This window comes from Phasianus colchicus, chromosome 1 (genome assembly GCF_987193195.1).
Source record: "Phasianus colchicus chromosome 1, bPhaCol1.hap1.1, whole genome shotgun sequence".
NCBI classification, from domain to species: Eukaryota; Metazoa; Chordata; class Aves; order Galliformes; family Phasianidae; genus Phasianus; species Phasianus colchicus.
The window spans coordinates 40599646-40622461 of record NC_143436.1 but is presented as its reverse complement, the minus strand read 5'-3'; the positions used below and the strand labels follow the sequence as shown (position 1 = coordinate 40622461).

At 34.5% G+C, this 22816-nt stretch overlaps 1 protein-coding gene across 1 annotated transcript in view; it reads right to left on the bottom strand.

Moving 5' to 3' along the window:
• PTPRQ (protein tyrosine phosphatase receptor type Q) overlaps positions 1-22816 on the bottom strand; it is a 121857-nt gene that overhangs the window by 84277 nt on the left and 14764 nt on the right. Inside the window, exons 13-26 of the mRNA XM_090139217.1 lie at positions 22343-22493; positions 21931-22037; positions 21379-21476; positions 18890-19052; positions 17299-17559; positions 14586-14746; positions 13537-13648; positions 12477-12703; positions 9669-9738; positions 7993-8192; positions 6368-6617; positions 4864-4992; positions 4148-4294; positions 2320-2492 (exon numbers count right to left, since the gene is read on the bottom strand). Of these exons, the coding sequence (XP_089995343.1) occupies positions 2320-2492; positions 4148-4294; positions 4864-4992; positions 6368-6617; positions 7993-8192; positions 9669-9738; positions 12477-12703; positions 13537-13648; positions 14586-14746; positions 17299-17559; positions 18890-19052; positions 21379-21476; positions 21931-22037; positions 22343-22493 (2249 nt within the window). The remainder of the gene's footprint in view (positions 1-2319; positions 2493-4147; positions 4295-4863; positions 4993-6367; positions 6618-7992; positions 8193-9668; positions 9739-12476; positions 12704-13536; positions 13649-14585; positions 14747-17298; positions 17560-18889; positions 19053-21378; positions 21477-21930; positions 22038-22342; positions 22494-22816) is intronic.

Below are 22816 nucleotides of genomic sequence, written 5' to 3'. Positions count from 1 at the left end.
TGCTATCCTGTCATCCGTGAACGCTCCCCACTCACACAAATGGCCAACTTCACTGCCAGAATGAGATGTTTTTATAATGATGCAATTAATACACAGTAGCCCTCTCCTTACAGACCTCAGATGGAGAGAGGAGACAAAGAAGCCTTTTTTATCAATAGCTTTTTTTATTTTTATCAACTACAATAGTCAGTGAGATTGAGTGTACCCCCACAAGTCTGCAGATGACACCAAGCTGAGTGGTGCATTTGACACCATAGAAGGAAGGAATGCCATAAAGAGGGACCTGGACAGCTTGATTATTGGGCCCATGTGTGCCTAATGAGGTTTAATAAAGCCAAGTACAAGTACAGACTGAGAGAAGTGCTCACTGAGAGGAGCTCTACCAAGAAGAACTTGGTGGTCTCGGTGGATGAAAAGCTGGGCATGAGGCCAACAGTATCCTGGGCTGCAGCAAAAGAGGGATGACCAGCAGGGAGAGGGACGTGACTGTCCTCCTCTATTCTGCCCTTGTGAGGCCCCATCTGAAGTACTATGTCGAGGCCTGGAGCCCCCAGCACAAGGAAGCTGTAGAGTTGTCAGAGCAGGTGCAGAGAAGGGCCAAGAAGATAATCAGAGGGCTGGAGCACCCCTCTTATAAAGGAAGTTTAAGAGAGCTGGCCTTGTTTAACTTGGAGAAGAGAAGGCTCTGGGGAGATGTCATTGTGGCCTTCCTTGAAGAGAGCTTATAAGCAGGAGGGAGACTGACTGTTTTATATGGCCTAATAGTCATAGGACAATGGAGAATGGCTTTTAACTGAAAGAGAAAAAATTCAAGTTAGGAAGAAATTCTTTACTCGGAGGGTAGTGAGGCACTGGAAGAGACTGTCCAGAGAAGCTGTGGATACTCCATTCCTGGAGGTGTTGAAAGCCAGGCTGGATGGGGACCTGGGCAGCCTGATCAGCAAGGGAGTTGGAACAGGTGATCTTTAAGATTCCTTCCAATCTAAGTCATTCTATGATTCTTTTTTACCATTTTAACTAGGTTAGATAAACCACAGCTAGATATTCAGCATCAATCTCACTTAAGTACCAACAGGTAAAAGACATACATGCCTCATTTTCACCAACCTCTTATAGTAATATAACAGTACTCAATGGAAATAACTTCTGTCTCTGAGGCTTTAAACAGTGTTATGATTTGTTTCATTCTTTAATTAGAAAATTAAATTCAATAAGCTTTAGAAAGCATCATTGATTCTAAATTAAGAATTCACAAATTAGGAAATCCCAGCATTAGCTTATGTCTGTGTAGATAATTTTCCATCTTTTCTATATATACTATGATATAATCTTTAATTATAGGGTTACATAATTTCACTTTTCAAGGATCTTAGTCTGGCTTAATGAATGAATCCTTATCCTCATCTTTTTTCCCCAGCCCTGGCTCCAGGGCTCTATTTAATCTATAACATGCAACTTAAAAGAAAACTCCTTCACTGAACTCTGTATCAAAAACAAAGATTCTGTGTCAGATCCAAAGACAAGCAATTTCAAAAAAAGGAGTTATGCAAAGTTTTGACAGCTATGCTCAACATTAAGATTTTTTTTAAAAAAAGCCTTAACAACTCAGAAAGAACTTTCTTGAGCTGAATGCTTGCTTAGTATCTACAGTTCTGTGCAGCATGCTCAAAGTGGCCTATGTATGCAGAGCACATCAGTGCCCAAATTACAAAAGCTAGAGAAGTTGTCACTGTGAGCCCCATAAAGGATTTTATTTGTATGTTACGTGTAGATATCCTTACATCCACAGCATGGAGTTTAGTATGTAGTGTCAGACACTTAAATACAAGGATGCAGATGGTTGGTGGAAGACCAGGAGGGCCTGCCTTGGAAACAAAGCACTTGAACAGCTCTAGGAGACTTAGACTGCACTCACTTCTCCATAGGATTCACATCCGTATCTGGAACTTTTCCTGAGTGGCTATTTACTGATCAAGGCACCTATACTCTTCTGTTAGGTATGCTAAGAACTGTTATGCTGAAAAGAACTAAAAAGCGAAAATGATATCATTAGTTGCCTTGGAGTACTGAAGGAGTCTTGCCTTCAGTAGCTACGAAATTCTGGATCTTGATTTCTCCAGAGTTATTTATGATTTTCATGTAGTACAGATAGCAGCCTTTCAAACCTCTTTCAAATGCAGCCAGAAAAAGAGGGTGGCATGGGGAAGCTGGCATTTAAAAACATTAATAACTCATCTGAGGTGGCTAATTTCACATACTGTACCTACTGAACAAGGCAGAGAACCAGATTTAATCTGTATTTAAAAAAAAGCTAAATACCTTATTTTTTTCAATGAGAATAATGTTCTCCAGTGTATCTTCTTTTTCTTGCACATGCACTTTAACTCTGTACTGGGTAATGATTCCATTTGGTTGTTGTGGCTTTCTCCAAACAATTTTTATATATGTAGCTTCCACTTCTACTAGATGTAAATCTGATACAGCACCTGGGACTAAATGTTCAAGAAAAAAACTGATTTAATTACAAATATCCAATTATTACAAGTTTTTTTCAACACTGTAAGCAAAGTACAATATGCATTTAAAAAAATTTCACATTCTTATCCTCTGCATTGCACCTACACAGGTAGAAAGTTACTTTACATGTTTGTTTCAGAAAACAAGTTACATTTCTAAAATATTCACCCTGTTTATTCCCACATATGACATACATATTACTATGGTCAATGATGTAAATTAGGATAGTGCTACTTAAGCCAGTGCACTGCTAGTAGGCCTTATTTCTCAATAATGGACTCTCAAGTACATTGAAAATGAAAACTTAATTCTTGATTCATCAGTGTCACACAAGAATGAAATAAAAAGCTGAGAGAAAATACACTGAATGTGATACATCTTGTTCATTTCAGTTTTACAGTGAATTTCAATTCAAATCCTCCTTTAACTATGCACTAATAATGATACTGTACTGTGCACAGGACTGTCAGAGATCAGAATAGTTTTTTTTCCGAAAGTATTATATTCAGATTTGGTATGAAAAAAATTGTTTCTTACAAATATACTACAGAAAAAGACAAGTCTGAAATTCCTTGCATAATGAAAGTTGGCACATATGATGTTAAAATTAGACATTCCATGTCATTTAAAACAAAATCAAAAAGGATTTGGCTTCTGACTGAGTTTAGATAGAAGACAAAAATGGCTCTGTTGAGGTGAGTCATCTCAAACTGCCTCTGAGATTTCACAAAATCAGATAGGGTTGGAGAAAATAAGAACTATAGGACAATTCTCAATTGCTGGTTTCGGCAAAGCTTGCTATTAAGGTGTAACAGCAGGAGGAACACCTTAATAACAAGCTTTGCCAAAACCAGCGATTGAGGCTTTTTCTAAATTTGTGCTGTGTAACACAGAAATAATAAAAATAACAATGTTGAAACTGCCTATCTATGACATAGTAATTCCCCCTTTTTTTTTTTTTTTCTGGTTGAGCTCTTAGCTGCAGACCAATAATTCTGTACAATCTCACATACATATAAAAATAAAATTGTCTTTCTACCGAGCAAAGGACTGACCCCTGAGGAGTGAGCTATTGGGAGCCCAAACATCCAAATCTTAGCATAGGAGAGTCTCTGAAGCAGAACTAATAAGCACTTTGCCCCAGGACAAAATCTCAGTGTTTCCCTAAGAGCTATGGTCTCTTGTAAAGGTGGCTCACTTAGAGACTGCTGAGAGACCCTGGATTTGCAGAAAATCAGTCGAATGAGATTTCAGGGTTGAACAAAGCGATCCTAGTGGAGTCCTGCAATGTTATTTCCCTACCACTTGCTGCCATCTAACGACTAAAAGGGTGACATGCAACTTAATTACCATATCTAAAATACTACTTTTGCTCAGGCAGAAGCTACTTTTCTTTCACAGCCTCTGAAGGTTTCTATAAGCAAATAAATCTGTGTATGAACTCCAAAATGCAGTTGGAAAAATAAATTAACACAATAGATTTCCAGCTCATTTCTCTCTTTAGTTTATTAGACTTCTCTTTCAACACCTTCATTCCTTCTGTTGCAAGGAAACTAGATGTCTTTGAAGGAAAAATTGATACCAGTTACTATGTACAGCCTATTTACTTTATTTCTGTATGCTTACTTACCATCTGCAGGAGTGAAAACTGTGAGGTTTGTCTTTGGTCCCACACCAGCGCTTGTCTCTGCACCAACATACACATCATACATTGTAAATGGCACAAGGCTATGAAATACAAACTTATGATCTTTTGTGCTGTTATCCAGAATACGTCCTGGAATGAGAATGAACAGATAGTAGCTCAAAAATAAAACAGTTCATCATTCACTTATACTGAACAGAGCTACTTTTAAGGAAGATGAAATGCCAAATTTGTTTCTGAAATGGATAAGGAAAAGGATTTCCCTTATTGGAAATAATACGAAATGCCTTTAAAAATAAAATAAATAAATAAATAAAACAACGGAAACAAAACAAAGAAACCTAAAATACCATTTCAGGGACTTTTAAGTATAATTTTCTAGTATGGCTTTTAAGAGGAGATTTTACAGAATGATTTGAATATATATGCATTCTAATTTAGCTGTGAATTTAGCTTTCCATTTTTCAGAAAGAGTGTGAGGAGCTGGTTTCCTCTACTGTTAAGAATACCTAACATGAATTTCATTGTGTACAGATCCTTAATGGGCAGGTTTAAAAGTTATTTAAGAAGTGCTAATGATTCTAATACTGAAAAGAATACATAGCAGTGCTTTCAAATTTTCTTTCTCCACTGGTGGTGACACTAAGAATGCAAGTGTAAGGACACAAAAACAATCAACCAATCAATCAATTTAGACTTACCAGATGGCCCATACAGCTCAACTCTGTAACTAAATTTCCCCGTTACTATGGTTGGTGGGTCCCACATCACTGAGAAAGACTTTGCAGTAATGTTAATCTTGGCAAAATTTTGTGGTGGATCTTCTGGAACTTAATTTTGGAAAAAGGCTTTGAATATAAAATAATTTATATCTAGAATTCCCAAGAATCACATACCAGACAATTCATTTAAAATACAAACATTAAATGCACTGAAGAAAATTTACATTAAAAAGCACAGCTCATTAAAATGTCTTCATTTTATTACTTTTTTTTTTTTTTTTTTTGAAACATGTATCAAAAGGACTGGTAGTATATAAACAATCCTTAAAACATAAAGGTGTCAGGGCTTTTATAAAGTTTAATATAGACTTATTACATACAGATTACATATGGAAGATGCTCGAATACTACTGTTATGCTCAGCAATATAGAGCTGATGTAGAGTAAGATTTTCTTTCTCAAACAGCCGATTTCTGAGAGTACCAGTGATATTTTATTACCCAAAACTTCAAAAACAGATACAGTTAAGACTGCAAAAACATTGCACCTTGTATTTTCATGAAACTATTCATGTAAATTAAAACTACTACAGAAGCTGATCCGTTTCTGAAGCATACCTACCTTTCTGAAGTATACCTTCACAAGTTAGTGATATTACTACTGAAATGAAAACATTTTAGAGAATACAAAGACAACTAAAACAGCTGCAATTCTTTTCAACCATATAGAGTTAGAAAAAAAAATGATTTCCAAAAATGCCCAGGTAAACTTTTTTAAACCGCTCTAGACCGAACTGCCAACTAAGGATGTTTTAATGCTAGGAAAATTATTCTGACGAACAGTGCTAGAAGAGAATTACATTTCTTTTCATTTGCATGGTGCTAATAACCATTTGATGAATGAAAAAGCAGCCCAGCAACATCAAACTGTGTCAGACAAAGGAAGAATGTTCCAGCAAACAAAAAGCCAGAATGACATTCCTCTGGAAATAAGTTTTCTAGTATGGCTGTCTTAACACAATTGCCCATTCTGCTCTTAGATAAGCTTTGATTTCAATTCTAACTTCTTAGAGTATTTTGAGTAATCCAAAAACCAATTTTTCCAGTGCTCCAGCACTGACCAAAATTCTGCAATAGCTCCAGTCTGAGGAAACATGGAAAAGGAGTTTTCTTTATACTGCTTTTTTGTTTTCTCCTGAAATGCAAAGAAGCCTGAAGCTTATTGCTGTGTCTACAGTATATACGCTCTTTTAATTCTATGATTGACACCCATTCCCTTCTAGTTTATTTTTAATTTTCATTTCATTGCACTATTAACTGAAGTTCATGAATAATCCTTCATTTTTCACAAAATTAAAGAGAAAAGAATGATCTGTCCTGAGCATACTTTGATTCCTTTGACTTTTCACTATAAGTGAATCCCTACCTTTCTTTGTTTTTCTATGAATTTGAGAACTTTATCTACTTTTGAAAGTAATATATACCTGATTCCGGTGTTCGGACAATTGCACTGTCAATGTAGCCTGCTTCAGTGTTAACTGCAGAGACTTCAAAAAGATAGGTGGTATATGCCCTCAGGTTAGTTATAACAAAACTAATTGGCTCATTCCAAACAGAGCTCATTTGACTAGATGCTTCTGTACTTGCTGTAACTGTAGTACTTGAAGGAATTGTGGACTTGCCAAAAGTAGTTGAAGGAGTTGTAGTACTCCACAGAAATGATTCACTGTTATCCTAGTAAGACAAATATGAAATATTATAAACATACCAACTTTTAATTTACAGAGGTAAAAAAAAAAAGGCAGAAACCTTTTGAAACAGAATCACCTGGATCTGGTTCTATTTTTTTATTTTCAAACTTCAATATGATTGAAATCAGTTTATCATTTCATCATTTGAAGTGCTAGCACATCTTGTTAGTGACAGTAGTACAGTGTTTGCCCTTATTTGAAAAGATTTCAAACATAATTGAACAGAAGGAGCTTTTTAGTCTCCATTTAGCTATTCCCAGTTTTATCATTCAGATTGCCTCTCTACAAAAAAATAAATTATCTCCAGGGTGGTCTTTTTTCAACATATGTATATTGTATGCCTACATTTATGTATACATACATATACACGGAAAGAGATAGACAGATATATACATATATAGCTGGCACCAGACAGAGGTTTTCTGATCCGTACTGTCAGGAGACAACAGCTTTACAATCATTGATGTGATTCAGTAGGTGGCATACTCTCTTCTCAGTGCTAAATTAAATCAGCCTGATGTTTACAGCCCTCGAAAATGCTTAAGGTTATCACGAAAATAAAAGCTGAAACCAAATCCCTGATCATTTTTTATCATTAAAACTGCACTTTTCAATGTATTACTAAGTCTAGCATCCTGAAGAAAAAAAAACATTTAAGCAACTTGACGTCCTAATAGTCATAACACATGGCTCAGAATAAAGGAAAAAGGAGAACAAAAGTTGAAAAGGAGAATATTCTTCAAAAACTCTGAAAGTTATACACTGGCTTCAGGTTGAAAACAGAGAGATAGTAAAAATTCTGAAATTAAATATTCACTGAAAGTTTCTGAACAATTGTCTACAAAGAATTTTTGGATATCACTCTGATATTTCTTTTTATGTTGCTTTGAAAAGTATAAAACTAATCTTGAAATGTGATATGCAGAATACAGCACAACTTAAAATATATGAAGCTTTATAAAACTTTATATAAAAATGAAATATTAACAGTACTATATCTCTACAGTGACAGAAACAACAGTTTATTTTTTTACAGTGAATGCTGTAAAAATTAAAAATGAAAACTGAAACATCAAATTTATTTGTTCCACCCTTTTCTGTTAAAATTATATCAGTTAATTGATCCTTTCTTGATATTGTTACAGGATTAAACTGAGCTCTTCAAGGTAAAATTCCCTGCTTAATCTACTTCGGACAGAAAATCTTTTCTTCACACATTATATCCTTCCTCAGGCCTAATTCTGTAAACTATTGGGGACTGTTCCAAAAAGCAAGCCTCCAAATGGTCTCAAAATTCAAACTTTATTATATTCTGTAGCTTCAGTCTATTTCTAATTTAAAAGGTTTATGGCACTTACATTACACTCTGGTAACCTCCCAGACAGAAGGTCCTCTACTTTAACCAGGACATCTTTCACTACAATTCCACTTCTTGCATGTTTCACACTAATCTTGAAACTAGTTATCTTTCCATTCGGTTGTCGAGGGAGAAACCAGATCAGATTTACAGCTGTATAATTTAAGGCTTCAACAGTGAGGTTCACCACTTTACCTGGAGCTTGAAAACAAAACAAACAAAAGCAGTGAGACATACTTTTCTTCTCATTTAATATGTATTTCAGAATCAAATCTACCATGATCTGAAATGATTTTCATTATCATTTAGTACTACAGTACCCAAAGAACCTATCACATTTCAAATATTTCTGCTCTCCTGTATTCAGTGATCTTAAATGGAAAATAACCATTTTAGTTAGACCAGTTCAAAAAAGCCCTTTGTATGTTGAAAACCATACTGTCTACTTAACTATCCACTCTAGTTAACTCTTTCTAGATAACCTTACTATTTTAAACTGAACTTCATTTTGATCAAGTTGTTGGCATCTCTTTAATCATCTCAGGAATAGCTTAAAAGAAGAATAGTACCAGAGTGACATACAATTCTCACCTCCAATTTCAACAGGTCTTCCAATTAATAACAATGGTTTTACCTTTAACACAGTGTGAACAGAAAGTATCAAAAAGTAAAAAGCTGAAGTTCTCATATGGAAAAATGCTAGTTTTGTCCTCCATCAACTACGAGTTAAATAGAGCCCACTGAAGTCTGGTTTTCTGTGAGCAACTGTTACAAAAATAGTGAAGAATAATGATTTGCATAGCTCCTCCAAGTTAGTTAGCTACACCTTCTCATATTTGGTTTTATAATTCATTGTTATCTCAGAAATCTCATGCATGTCTTCCTGCCTTTAACTGACATTACGGTTTTTCCTGCGACAGAAATCAGCCTAGAGTCCCACACACAGAGGGACAGTCACCACAATGGCAACAAAAAATTCTATATTTCAATTAGACTAGTACACCTCAACAGAACTGGCCTGGTGCCAGCACTTCAGTCAAGGTTCAACTGTTCCTGAAGTGCTTTGAAAAGCAAGATTAAAAATAGTAAATTTGTAAAAAATTATGGAAATAGAGCATAAAAACGTATTTTTTTTTAATTTGCAAATTCATCAAGTCATATTTTCATATTAGTTGTGCCTTTTATCTCCCCTTTTTCTTTACATTTAAGAAGTAAAAACTTAGTAAAACATATTCTGCGCTGGGCTTTTTACAGAAGGTACTTTGACTTAGGCAATGAACAAATATAGCCTGACACAAGGAGGCAATTCAAGAACTGATCCTAGTACTCTCAGTCTCCTAGTGCTGCTGCAGGCACCAGCTGATGGGTGTAATTCATACGTAGTTCTACTCTCCTCTGAAACTATTTTCTTCAAGAAGCCTACCTAGAAACTTGTATCAAAAAACACCAAGAGAAACAGAGTTTTCATATGAGAATCTCCACATCTATACACCCTACATCCTGTTACTAGCCAATAGGACAAAGAGCACCATTTTCCACTGTGTGAGAAAATACAGAAATAATTGGGATTTTCTTCTAAATGTATCAGAATTTGCACAAATATAAAATATGAAGCATCAGAGATGCTGTATTTGAGCAAATTAGAGCAGCTCTAATAAGCAGGTTCGTTAAAATTACCACTTTCTGCAGTCTGGAAAAGAAAAGGAGCACTAAATATTCCAACACCAGCACTGTTCTCAGCAGCAACCTAAAGAGAAAAAGAAATCAAATTAGAGAATCTATAGGATGTACAGGAAGTGTGAATATCTTAAGGAGAAGCAGCGGTTCACCTACCAGCTTTTAAATCATAAACGTACAAAAGAACAAAACAGATATGGTAGAAAGAATCCAGAAAACTGAGTGATACATTGAAAGTCTTCCAATTTGAGATTTGCAGTTTTAAGAAAAAAGTCCAGGGTAATATGACAGAAGTATGCAAACTTTTGCATGGTGGAGGTGTCAACTATACACACTGATTGGCTTTGAAGATAAAATAAATGCGTGTGAAATGCACCATTAGCTTCTACAAATCTCTAGGTGATCATGCCACAGGGTGACATTATAGCAAAAAGTTTGGAAGCAAGTAAAAAAAAAAAAAAAATCCATCAAAGTTACTTTGTGGATAACAAAAGTTCGCACAGTTCAAGTAGTTGTAATTCAAATTTGGAAGGAGTATTAATGTTTGTGCTTTGAAGTACAGAATTGACACTAATTATTTGAAGTTTAGGAAAAATGTTACTTGACTGAATATTTTTACAAATTTATCAATGATCAGGTGCCCAAAATCTTGCAAACATACAAATAATCCTCAAATATGTAGCAATAGCAAATAATTTCTTTTAAGTACTGTTTCTTTACAAATGTTTCTTCATCGGATGTCTAGAAACAAAAACAAGACTGGGCTGATCAGAAATAGATTGGAAGTCCATATTCAATGCTTGTAAGATACTATTTTGAACTGTACTGTTGTGGTACATACCAGAAGGAATTTAGCAAGAACAAGCCAGATAAAAACAATAACAAATTTTCATCCATGCAAAAATGAAAAGCTTTTAAACGACACAACAAACTCCCCCCCCAAAAAACACTCACTGCCCTCTCCCCCAAAAATCCAAAAAATACAAGCAAAGAAATAAATTACTCAGAACAAGGAAAATATTTAATGTTTCTTTTTGGCCACACATTTCCATCTCAGTGGACTGATTCTGTGACTGATAGTGGGTCAGCTAGTGGGGCAGCCCACCAAAGCAGCAGATAGGCTAACAACCCTCCGCTTGCCAACAGACTTTTAATCACTCATACCAAAAGCCATGTGGTCCCTGCTAGCCCAGTATAGCTGGGTCTAAAGTCACTTTCATGAGTCAAATTCAGCCCTAAGATCAATGGCTAAAACATCAGTAATGAGAAGAAAAGCCTCCCAAATATATCAGCCAAAGGCAAATCACTGCGAAGTAAAACACATTTAAATGTCCAACAGCTTTCCCAAGGAAGAGCAAAGAGAATTTGCAAAACTTTCAAAAGTGAATCTCACACAAATAAACTGAACTGTCTTAACAACTGTATGTATGTGAACAGATTAATGAGTTTAGTCTAAATAATACTATTTTTTTTCTAATAGGAGCTGATTATTTAATTTCTTTTTCAATAGATGATTGCAGGCAGATCAAAGGCTAAGCATTTCTGCTTTTCATGAGCAATGTCATTTCTACAAGATTCACAGCAAGCAATTTCCCCACAGTAGCAAGCCATAATTAGATTTCTACTTTCTTACATATGCACATCATCATTACAAAGGATTACTGCACAGCTCTACTGCTTGACTGTCATATCTAATATTTTTCCATGGTATTAATTCACATTATATGGAATGAAACAAACTAAGCGTATTATTTCATTTTATTCTTGACACTAAAAAGAAGTGCCTATCCAAGGTTCTTGTGAAAGTGTCAGAGAACTTTGTGGCAAATGTTCCCAAGAGAACAATAATGCATTTCTGTCCATTTGAAGTTATTTACATTGGAAGAGTACAGAGATGGATCAGGAGTGCCTAATCCAAATTCTGCACATAGAACTCATGAAAATACATGTGCTGATTTTGACAGTAGATACCTGCTGTGAATATCTAAGCAAGAAAATCAATGGAGAGGACAGTGAATGGTACACCATTTTTTATTTCAGGAAACGATAACAGGTAAAACATTCAGGCTTGGGGAGACTGGGCTACGTGTTTACAGGCCACACAAAGACAAGGGAAAATACAAAGACGATTAAATAAAAAGGAACTTTTTCATAAAGTGTGTGGCTGTGTGTATCTGTATCCTTCTGTTCAATGAGTGAAGGTGTTGGCACTCCCCCATCACAAGTACATAGCTGGGGTGAGAATGTGACATATGCCTGTGTAATATAGAAAGAAGCCTGCTTTTCATTTCAGTACTAGGAAAACAGTTATTGATCAGAAAGTCAGCAAGATTTTGACAACTGATGAAAATTCAGGACAGAAAATTCCTTGTTCAAATAATTAAGTTTAAAATCAAATAAAGAATCACACATGTATCTATGCTTTCATGGATTTCGTTGAGGTCATTTAGAAATCTATGTGTAATATGCAAAGTGCACCAGTGATTCGAAAGACTAAATGTCAGTGAAGATGAAGTGTTCAGATACTTTTTAAAATTTTAACCTATGCTCTGTACTCTCCACCATATATTATATGTCAGTAAGAATATTAATATATTAATAGAAGAAACTATGTTTTAGAACTATTTGTGCTTAGAAATTATTTTAAGTATATTTAAAAACCACTGAAGTAAATAAATACCTGCTACATATATTTTGTTATACAGCAGAAGTTATTAACAATGTGCATCAGAAATCAGTGCACTAAACATAGTTTCATACAATGCACAAGGGAGGGTGCAAACTAAACAGTAGTCATAAAGCTTTTACCTTAATTTCGTAAGTTGTTCCAGGGTTAAGATTGGTGAGAAGAACCTCCAGACTATCTGGCTTTGTTGTGACCTGTGTATAAGCTGTTTGCATCCACGGGCAGACCTCTTTATATTTAACAATGTAGGACAGAATTCTCCCATTTGGATGCTGTGGTGTATTCCATGACAGCAGAATTCCAGCAGAGCCAACTCTTTCACCTGCAAGTAATGCAGGGGGTCCAGGATCTAAAAATAAATAAATAAGTAATATGTCAAAAATGGTCTTTAATTAAGTTTCCAGATGGTGGAGACATCCTCATAGTTACTCCAAAGAAAAAAAAAATCATCTGCCAGCAAAAATAAGAAAAACTACAGAAGACCAATGTACTGTTTAATAAGATTTGTTTGTTTGTTTATTTTCCATTCAGCTGTTTGTTTGTTTCTGGCTACAATACTGTTACAAAAAAAAAAAAAGATTAAATGAAATTTTGAACTTCAGGAGCATTCTTTTTTATGAATGCAAAATATGTAACATCATAGCAAACAAAACAGAGCATAATGCCAACTTAATATTCCAGATATTCTAGCATGCTTAATTTCAGTTCCTTTCATTAAATAAAATAAATTGCACTCATGAAATATGTCTGATATGGCTATATTTTTCTGAAACACCTCAGAAGACTGCTGTTACATGCAAGGATATTATTATATGACACTAACAACATTTTCAGAAGTTTATCAGTTGCTTTCCTCTGTGTGTTTGGGTTGGTTTTTTTGTTGTTGTTGTTGCTTTCTCTCTTTCTCTTTTTAAAATTTTAAATAACCAAGCTAATGGATGAGTACACCCACTACTCACAATGAGGGTTTCTTCTGAAATATCTGATAAATTGTCATGCTCTCATAGAACACCTCTGATTCAGTATATATATTTTTTTACATTTAAAGAAGATTAAAAACTCTGATGACTGTTAAAAAATAATTATCATTTTGCCTGTAGTACTATGCATAACAGTAAACACAAAAGAAGAAATAATTGTTTAAAAAAAGAAATAAAACATAAGCAGTCATTTTTAACTTACTTGTGACATTTGTTGTCACTGTTCTACTGGCAGGTGAACTGTATGTGGAAGAAGAAACTGTAGAAACTGTAACGTTGTATGTTGTTCCAGGTGTAGTGTTATAAAAATCAGCCTAAAATATGACATTAGATTGTTAGCAAGAATCATGAAAATGAATGCCTCATCCCCCATAACTCAACAACAAGAACAACAATAGAACCCTGAAATTTTAAGCACTGCATTACTGAGAGTAATTACTGGAAAGGGTGGTAATGAGCTTTTAGAAATACAGCAGCATTTGCAACAGTAAGAAGAGCAGTTCATATTTGTTACCTACAGCACAGCATTTTATCTTATTTAGCTACCCTCCATACTATTAATTTTATCACAGAATCACCTATCAGTGTATCTATACAGGTGTTTCTATAACATCCTCATTATCCAAGCATATATTCAGCATTATAAAATAATCTCTTGAAAGAATAAACACAGAGCTAGTCTTGAAAAGCCTCCAACTTTCTGATGGTTAAGTAAGCCCATCATTTGAAATAAGCATAATTAAAAACTTTTAAACAGTCATTAATACAAAATACCTGTATCTGTGTAGTTCCAATAAAAAACAAAAGCAAACCAACCAGAACAGCCATTACTTCTGTTAATATTCTTATATTTTCCAGACTGTAGAATCAAAAAGCCCTCCTATTTCTTTTTGATGCCTCAGCAGCGAAATGTTGCCTGCATTAATGATTTAAGCACGGATCTTCCTGGCAAGTACACAATTAATGAGTCTGTATTACTCAACAGCTCTGCCCTTCCTTTGTTAAACTATTCATGAACCCTTGGATGACTGGCTGTATCCTCATAGCAGACTTGAAAAAAAAAGAAAAGAGATTTGCTAACTGTTTTAAGGTACCAAACTCTGGATGCTGAGATGTGCTTTCAATAATTTTATATTAATACTTTTCTGGTCACATCTGCATTAAACAGCTAAGGAAGCAATCTTGCATTCTTCATCAGTACAATGCACAAGGAAAAGCTGGCTGTGCAAGTCCTGTAATAAAAGCACATACTTGATACTCTCTAACTCCAAGATCTAAGATAACAACAGATCCATGGTCAGGAATAAGATCCACATGAAATCTGTCTACATGTCCATATGGTAGTCTCCAGTACAGGGAAAAAGAATTTGATGAAACATTGAAGAACTTAAGTCCTTCTGGTTTTTCAGGTTCTAAAAGAGAAACATGAAATATAAGATGTTAAACTAAATACATCCTTGACAAATATATAAATAGTTACAACTGACTATAAAGGCACCCAGGAACAGCTTACTCACCCCAAGAAGGATAATTGCTAATTAGCCCACATAAAACAGCATTTTACAATACAGCTGCTGCACTACTTCTGAGATATGCTTGATAATCTCTGAACTATGCTGTGTAGATACTGTGGAGATATACTCAGGTATCTCAGTCCACTGTCGGGTTAAGCAAGAACCTCAGCACAGTCTCAGTGCTTCTGCTGTACTCAACCTTATAGTTAGCACTACTGCTGTATCATGTAATGCTACTACAGATTTTCTGTTCTGTTGCTTGTTACAAAATAGTTAATTCTTTTAAAATACTTTTCATATATCTGAAATCCTAATAATTCCAGGAAATCTAATTAGTTAAGTCTCCATTTTTTTTATTTTGGACTCCTTTTATTAAAGCCATGTTTTCACATGTTCCTGAAATGTCATCTCACTTTCTTATTTTTCTTTGTGCCTTTCAGGCACTTCTAAATCCGTATTATTCACTCAAGTCCTACCAATGAATCGTACTATAGCTTCATCAGTAGCTCATTAAAACATTACATATCTTTAATATTGTATTATTGATCCACATGCACATAGCCATAATACAGATAGCTAACAACAGTTCCTGTGCATACCTGACACAGCAAGCCCTATCAGAGATGCTCTTTGTCACATGCCAGATATGCCACTACCTTGCACTCTGTCCTCTGATTCCCTAACTTGTATATTCAGAATTCAAACTAAGTCTTCTGTGCTGTTTATATACTAATAATGTTCTCTTCAGTCTAAGTATCACATCACTTTTATTCTGAAAGAGCTCCAACTCATTTTTATTTGCTATAAATCTATTTAGATTATATACCCTTCCTGAACTCTTTTCCCTGCAGTTTCAAACAGATCACTACAGCTCTGCCACCAAATATTCTACCTGAAATATTCATGCATCCAAATGTTAACACCAGGTTTTTATACTCAATTTTTATTTCTTGCATATATGATTGTTTCTTTTTACTACTTTTAATTTATTTTAATACTAACTGGAAAAAAAAAATCAATGTAGAGAATCGCAAGTGTAACTGAGAGCACAACTTCTTCCTTTTATTACACTTATTTAAATTCTAAGTCCCAATGTTACCATTAGTACTACTATTTCCAGAGACTATGCTTGTAAAGGTCTTTTACACAAACCCATGATTAAACTCTGAGTTATCGTAGTACTTAAAGCCGGCTGCCTCAGTCACATTATTTCTGAATCAGCAGCAGAAGGCAGCCTGGAAGAGTCCTCATGGAAAGAGAAATGTAGTGCCATGAAGCTAATAATAGTCCCACTATTACCCTGTGATTGAGAACTACCTCTTCCACCGACACTGAAAAAAAGTTTCACTTCTACCCTCTTGCAGTTTTAACCATGCCACCAATGCAGTTCCTTGAGCCTCATAGCACCTGCTCTTCCTCTGTACTCCTATTTCATGTACGTGGTAACATCCACTTCTTACCAGCAGTGGCCAGTATACTTGTGTAAAGTGTATAGCCAGCATGTCTGTGTGAAGCATAGAACAACTTCCTGTGCATTTCACTGACATAATTCACTGCAGTTGAGAGGATACATCACGGAGCATGGCATACAAAATGCAACATGATAATTTTTCCCAAAGTTAACCACTATAAGCCATAAGGCACAGCACTGTGATGTAATCTCAACACATTTAAGTAAAAGCAATCACAAATGGATCAACCAAACTGACTTAAATCTTCCCTGAATTAGAAAAAATATTAGTAGTGATTAAGTATTACAGTATTGTGGTCATGGATCAACTTATAAAAGATGTGCAAGATTTTTCTTCATAGTTTTTCTCTCAAGACAACTACTTCAAAGTAAACATAAGGATTTCCACCTCTATGTCATTGCATTTTAAAGACTCTTCAAACTCTTGCTTCAAACCCCTGACTACAGCTGAAGCACACGATCCCAAAAGGTTAAGGTAGTTCTGGAGCATCTTTTTGCCTCTTAAATTTCAGCTGTATTTTACATTATTACATTACATTAAACTGCAGGCAAATGTCAAGATTGAGATTTTACGCCGTAATGGGGTACAGAAGAAACAGAACTAATCTATTATTAGAACAAATCTGATAAGAAACAGTCTTTGAATGAAACATTTTACATTCTAAAGCCTTAACTATGCAAACATGTAAGGTTAAGTTCAAATAATGCATAACTCTTTGCAGGATTAAGACCTGCAAAATAATGAAGACACTAGACAGTCAAAAGACATGCTGCATAGATAAATATTATTTCTGGTAATGAATCAGTGGATGTAAGTTGCATACATTTCAGACCATGCATGTCCACAAGCACAGCAAACTGTTACATGTAACCTCTCTTGAAATTCCCATGTTATTCAACCAGTGATACAGACAAGGCTAAATGGTTATTGAAAGCTACCATTTGCCAGCAAGTACAAAAAATAGAAAACCGTACAGACCTGCTACAATTTCAATGAAAGCAGGAGCTCCTTCAATATTGCTTTGCAGTCTTCGCAGTGTGAAATTATAAATACCCCCAGCAGTCAGATTTGTCACACTGAAGTTAGATACTGCTCCTGGAATCATAAACTTGCTTATAAAGGTACTGTTTGACAAAGATGCTTTGTAAGATGTGAAGTTAGTCTTGGTTGGATTCCACATTAAAGTTGCAGAGGAAGTATTTACCATTTTCAATGCCAAATTGCAGATTCCAGCTGGTTCTATAGTAAAGTTATTCAGATTAATGAAGAAAATTTTAATACATATTTCTTGTAACAAATGTAACAAAAATATCAGCTTTTGAAAATAAATGGTTTTTATTTAAATGATTTTTGGGGTTCACAGATTAATGAAATACTAATGCACATTTTACAAGTATGTTTGTATGGATATCTAGTCAGCAGTTCCATCATATTACCCAGGGTAAAACTTGGCAATGTCACTCTACTGTGCACTACGTAATTTATGGAAGAGAATTCCAGACTTATCTAATCTTCTATTGGAACAATAGCATTGAGCAATGAGAATCAGAGTGAAAAGGAAGTCTTTGTGGTGACTTTATTCAATTAAACATTTTCTAAAATGCTTCATAAGACATATGATTTTAGAAAATTGTTCATTTTAGAAAGGGAAACAAAAAGTGCATAGTCACTTATTCATATTCACAGTGATTCATCACATATTCACAGTGATGAACTCTTTATTCCTCTTGGTTATGTCCAGAATTCTAAAAGTCTAGATATATATTCATAAATAACATCTCCATTAATATGCAATGTACACTTTCTGTTAGAAAATTAATGTTTGCAGTCATCCAAAAAAAATGAATGTTGTGATTACTTATAACTTTCTTTAATTAAAAAAAAAAAAAAAAAAAGCATAATTCCACAAAAAGGCTGCATTATTCAATATGAAAAGAATCCTAAAGTCTTGTCATTAAAATTGTGAGAGTAATTTCTCCATATTCTGGTTATATACTGCACTCATGCCCAGCAGTCATGAAAATATTTGTCTGAAAAGGAGTACTTTCAGGATCAAGATGATAATTATTCTCTTTCATTTTTCACTGACACAATTCTGAAGATCTAGTCCATTTTTTTCAGAGATTCACTCATCTTTGTAAAACTAACTGCAGAGCTTCCTAGCAGAGCCTTCCTTCATTAAGGAATTACAGTGCCAACAAGCCACAGAAAACCCTTCAAAGGGGGAAGGTCTAAGATATGCACATATATAAAACCAAGAGTTGATTTATATTTTGATTACACTTATCTACTCTATCGATTTTGTCAGGCTTGTGTTGGAGCTGGAAGAATTTTGAGAGTCCAGTTCTTTATTCAAATGGGTACCTACAACTATGTTTAGACTCCTCGACTTCATCAAGGATCCTGTTTAAGCAACTATGACAAGAGGAAGCAAAATTTTCCTCCTAAATTTAAACCTTATTTTGAACACTGTGATCCTTTTACACGACCTGCATGCAATGATTTAAATGCCTCTGTATCCATATTTACTTTTATTCAAAAGTACACAAATGATGAGGTGCCTCCTTACTTGTGATGACATTTTTCTCCACAGCCACAGAGGAATCCCAGCCTTTAATTGTCCTTAACTGAAATGTATATTCCATCCCAGGGGCCAGATTTTTCACTACAGCTCTGCTATCATAGACAGTTCTGGTAAATGTTTTTTCATTATTCATTAGACAATATGAAAGCTATGGAAAAAGAGTAATTACTTAAATATAATATGATTAAGTTTATGTTATTCTACTTACATATTTATACTTATAATATTGTATAAGAAATTATATATTATGTATCAACTATATTATAAAAGAAGTTATAAGTAAAAATATACATTATTAGACTGATTTGTTAATAGAATAATATAATAATATTTTATTATACTTTCTTATGTCATATGTTATTTCACTTCATAAAATTTATGTTCAAAGATTCTACCTACCTGCTTATATACGAATATTTACAATATTCCCCACATTTTAGAGACAAAATAAGGAATAGGGCTGAAGTTTTATGTTCCACAAGGCTGATCCACTAATTACTCTAATATTTCTTAATAGTGGTGCAAGCATTTTTAATCTTTTAAAAATAAATGGAGGAGGTGAAGCCTTTACTCTTGGAGGGAGGATAAGAGTGTACTCTGACTGCTCAGTCACACAGCTGTACTGATAAGCTGAGCAATTAACTACAAGATAGAAAGAAAGAATGAAAAAAAAGAAAGAGCCCCAAGGAATCAGCCACTCAACTCAGCTCACTAGGATACCTTGAAAACTCACTGCTTTGAGCCACTGAAGAGAATAAAAGTGCTGCAGATACCAGTTCTAATTTAGCCTCTTATTTCCTAGAGGCTGTGAGAATTCCTTTTGACCTCCAAGACAACTCTTGAGGTGAAGGAATAAAGTGATAGTCCTTTCTGTGGACACAGAACACTGTTGCGGACTATTTCTCATCTGCACTAGTGAAAAGCAAGATGCACAGTGTGTCTGCCCTGCAGAGGAGGGCTCTAGATAAACATTCCCAGCACGCATATCTGGTAGTAGCAGTACTAATAGATGAAGATGGTTTGCAGCTGTTTATGTCAGTGTGTTCTGTCTGCTCACCAATTATTTCCTCCAAGAGCGGAGGGGTCATATTAGTGATCTGAAAGAATTTTGATTCAGCTGCTGTGGATCTGGGAAGGAATAGTGCAGTTCCCTTGGGCATCTACTTATTGCATCTACTTATTGTACTGACACAAGACCTCTTAATACATACTAAATCTTGGAGACTGTCATCAATTCATTAGAATTACAGCACCGCAAAATGCTAGAAGCAAAGCTATAGATTAAAAATTTACATCTAGCATAAACAAGTTAGGAAAGTTTCTTTTGTGTACTCTTTTTTTTTTGTGTATATTGCATAGAAAGTTGGTGAGCTGGGACAATTAATTTTAAATGATTAGTAAAATGATCCCTTTTATGCAGGTGCACTTCACTAAGCAACCAGCCTACTGAAGCCTTTCCTATTAAAGATTTATAGTCAACCTCATTTATTCTGATAAAGCACTGCCTAATGCGGCTGCTTTCTGTATGAGATACCAATACCAAGCAATAGTACAGTGCCATAAAGATCAGTATTACAGATGACAATTATTTTCCATGGGATGATAAAAATAACCTGACCACATACAAAAGTGTATCAGAGCTGCTTCAGAACATGAACAAGAGAATCAAATTAAATTTTGAAATTTGTAAAAATACTCCAAACTACATTCAGCAAATGGTGCTGGGGTAGGTTAACTGTCTGGCTTTATTCATTCAGATGAATGCAGCTGTACCCTAATGAAGAGAATTGCTAAGAAACAGTTAAGAATACTCAGACTTCAATGATGTGGGGAGCAGAATTGGACACTTTAATACTGGAGTATAAACTATGTAAAACGATTAGAGCAAGGTACTTTGTTTCATGGTTTTTCTATGCAGTGAAGAATATCCTAGCCAGTAAGTTACAGTACAGGATGGCACCTTGAAATCATCAATTCAAATGATAAGTTTACTACTAAGCAGTTTATTACTGAAGAGTTGACTGTATGACCATGTTTATACAGTGACTTCAAAAGGCAAAGGATAATCCAAGATAGGCTGTAAAAAACAGGACACAAAAGAGACTGGTTGAATGTCCCAGTGAAACATGATCCACAAACCAAGTGTTTAGATGTCACAGAGAATTGTTTCTGACCAGAGAACTGGAAGAAAAGAACTCCATATTTTGTGCTAAGTGTTGCAAAGGATATGCTTCAAAATGCTGATGATGACAAGCCACTCTGTAATACTAACCACAAAATATTAGAACCTGACCATCTCTGGAAACAATATTTCCCTCCCATAATTACATGGTTTATAAAGACAAATAATTATTGTTGTAGATACGTGTTATTATACATATGTTCGTATGTATGTATCTTATTATACATGCAGGATGATAATTTCATTGAGAAATTTATAAGATTACATTGTTTTCTTCCCATTCTTATCTCACCTGAAACTTATCAAATCCTCCTCTTGGTAGTTTCCAAGACAAATATACTGTATTTTCTTCCTGCCCAAGCACCTGCAAGTCTGATGGTGGATCAGGACCTGAGGTAAGGTTATGAGAGGATGCGAAATTTAATAGCAAAATATTTTATGAATTGAAGGAAATACTGCTGTAATTCATTACTTTATAGTTCAGCGTAGTTACAGATTTCATGTTGTACTGAAGACAAATATGAAAAACTCAATTTATCTCCATGTATTAGCAACAGAATAAGAAATACAAGCAGTTTTTGTAAATTTTTGTAGAAACATTCCATCATCCTAACAGCATGCTGATTCAATTATCAACATAATTCCATTCACTTCATAGGAAATTTATTTGTAATGAAAAATCTTTATTTGATAACTTTCAAGAATGTTTGACTTGAAAAGAAAGACACATATGCATTAGTCTAATCACTTATTTAATTGATTTAAATAAATTCATGCATTAATTTAATAAAAATTATGTTTTTTAGAGAAAACATTAAAACGTAAAAATGAATTGTGAACCTACAGGTGCTAATCTTGAGAATGGTGGGGTGACTTCTTTTCAGTCCACTGGTTGTCACAATACTAATCAAGAAATCAGTGCCTGGCAAAAGACTCTCAAGTTTGTACATTCTACAAACATCAAAAAAAGAGACTGTTTTCTTTAGAATTTTAAAATACATATATCTTAATACTTCTAACTATTTACAACATTATGGATATTATTTCTTTATATGATATGAGATGTCATTTATTACAAAATAGAATTCTTAAATGTTCTTTTTTCACAAAGGTATAGTAGTGTTTATCAAGTGAAACATCAAATATATATCACATACAAGTAATACTGCAGAATACTTATTATAAATATACCATGAAATATCTGTTCACATTAGTTATTTTTTAAATAGCTGAACATTAAAATATAATCCTCATACCTTACACCAGAAGATAGCACGTTCTCTTTGTTGAAGATCTTGCTGTTTATTGAAAGGACATATCCGTCAAATTTACTTTGGGCTGGTGGCCAGGTAACAGTTATTGATTCAGAGTCTCTGCTATAGTTCAGATACTTAACTGCACTTGGTACTGTGTGACAATAAGAAGCAATATTACTTTTAAAATATATCTTAAACACATGATTCTATGACAGGACTTTTTTCAACCAAATCGGATGAAAACTCCAGAAAAATGGTTATGTTCTTTTTTTTTTTTTTCTCACTGAGAGACAGATAATACCACTGCAGTAAAAAATGTAGGGGCTTTTATTACCCACCAGACCCAAAACAATTGCTCTGTAATGCTATTTAATGTAGTTTTGACATCACTGATGTGTAGTTCCTCAAACACAATTTGTAAGGAAATGTCAACATAAGACCTAACTTGATTGGCTGAGACCAAAATTCCTGCTA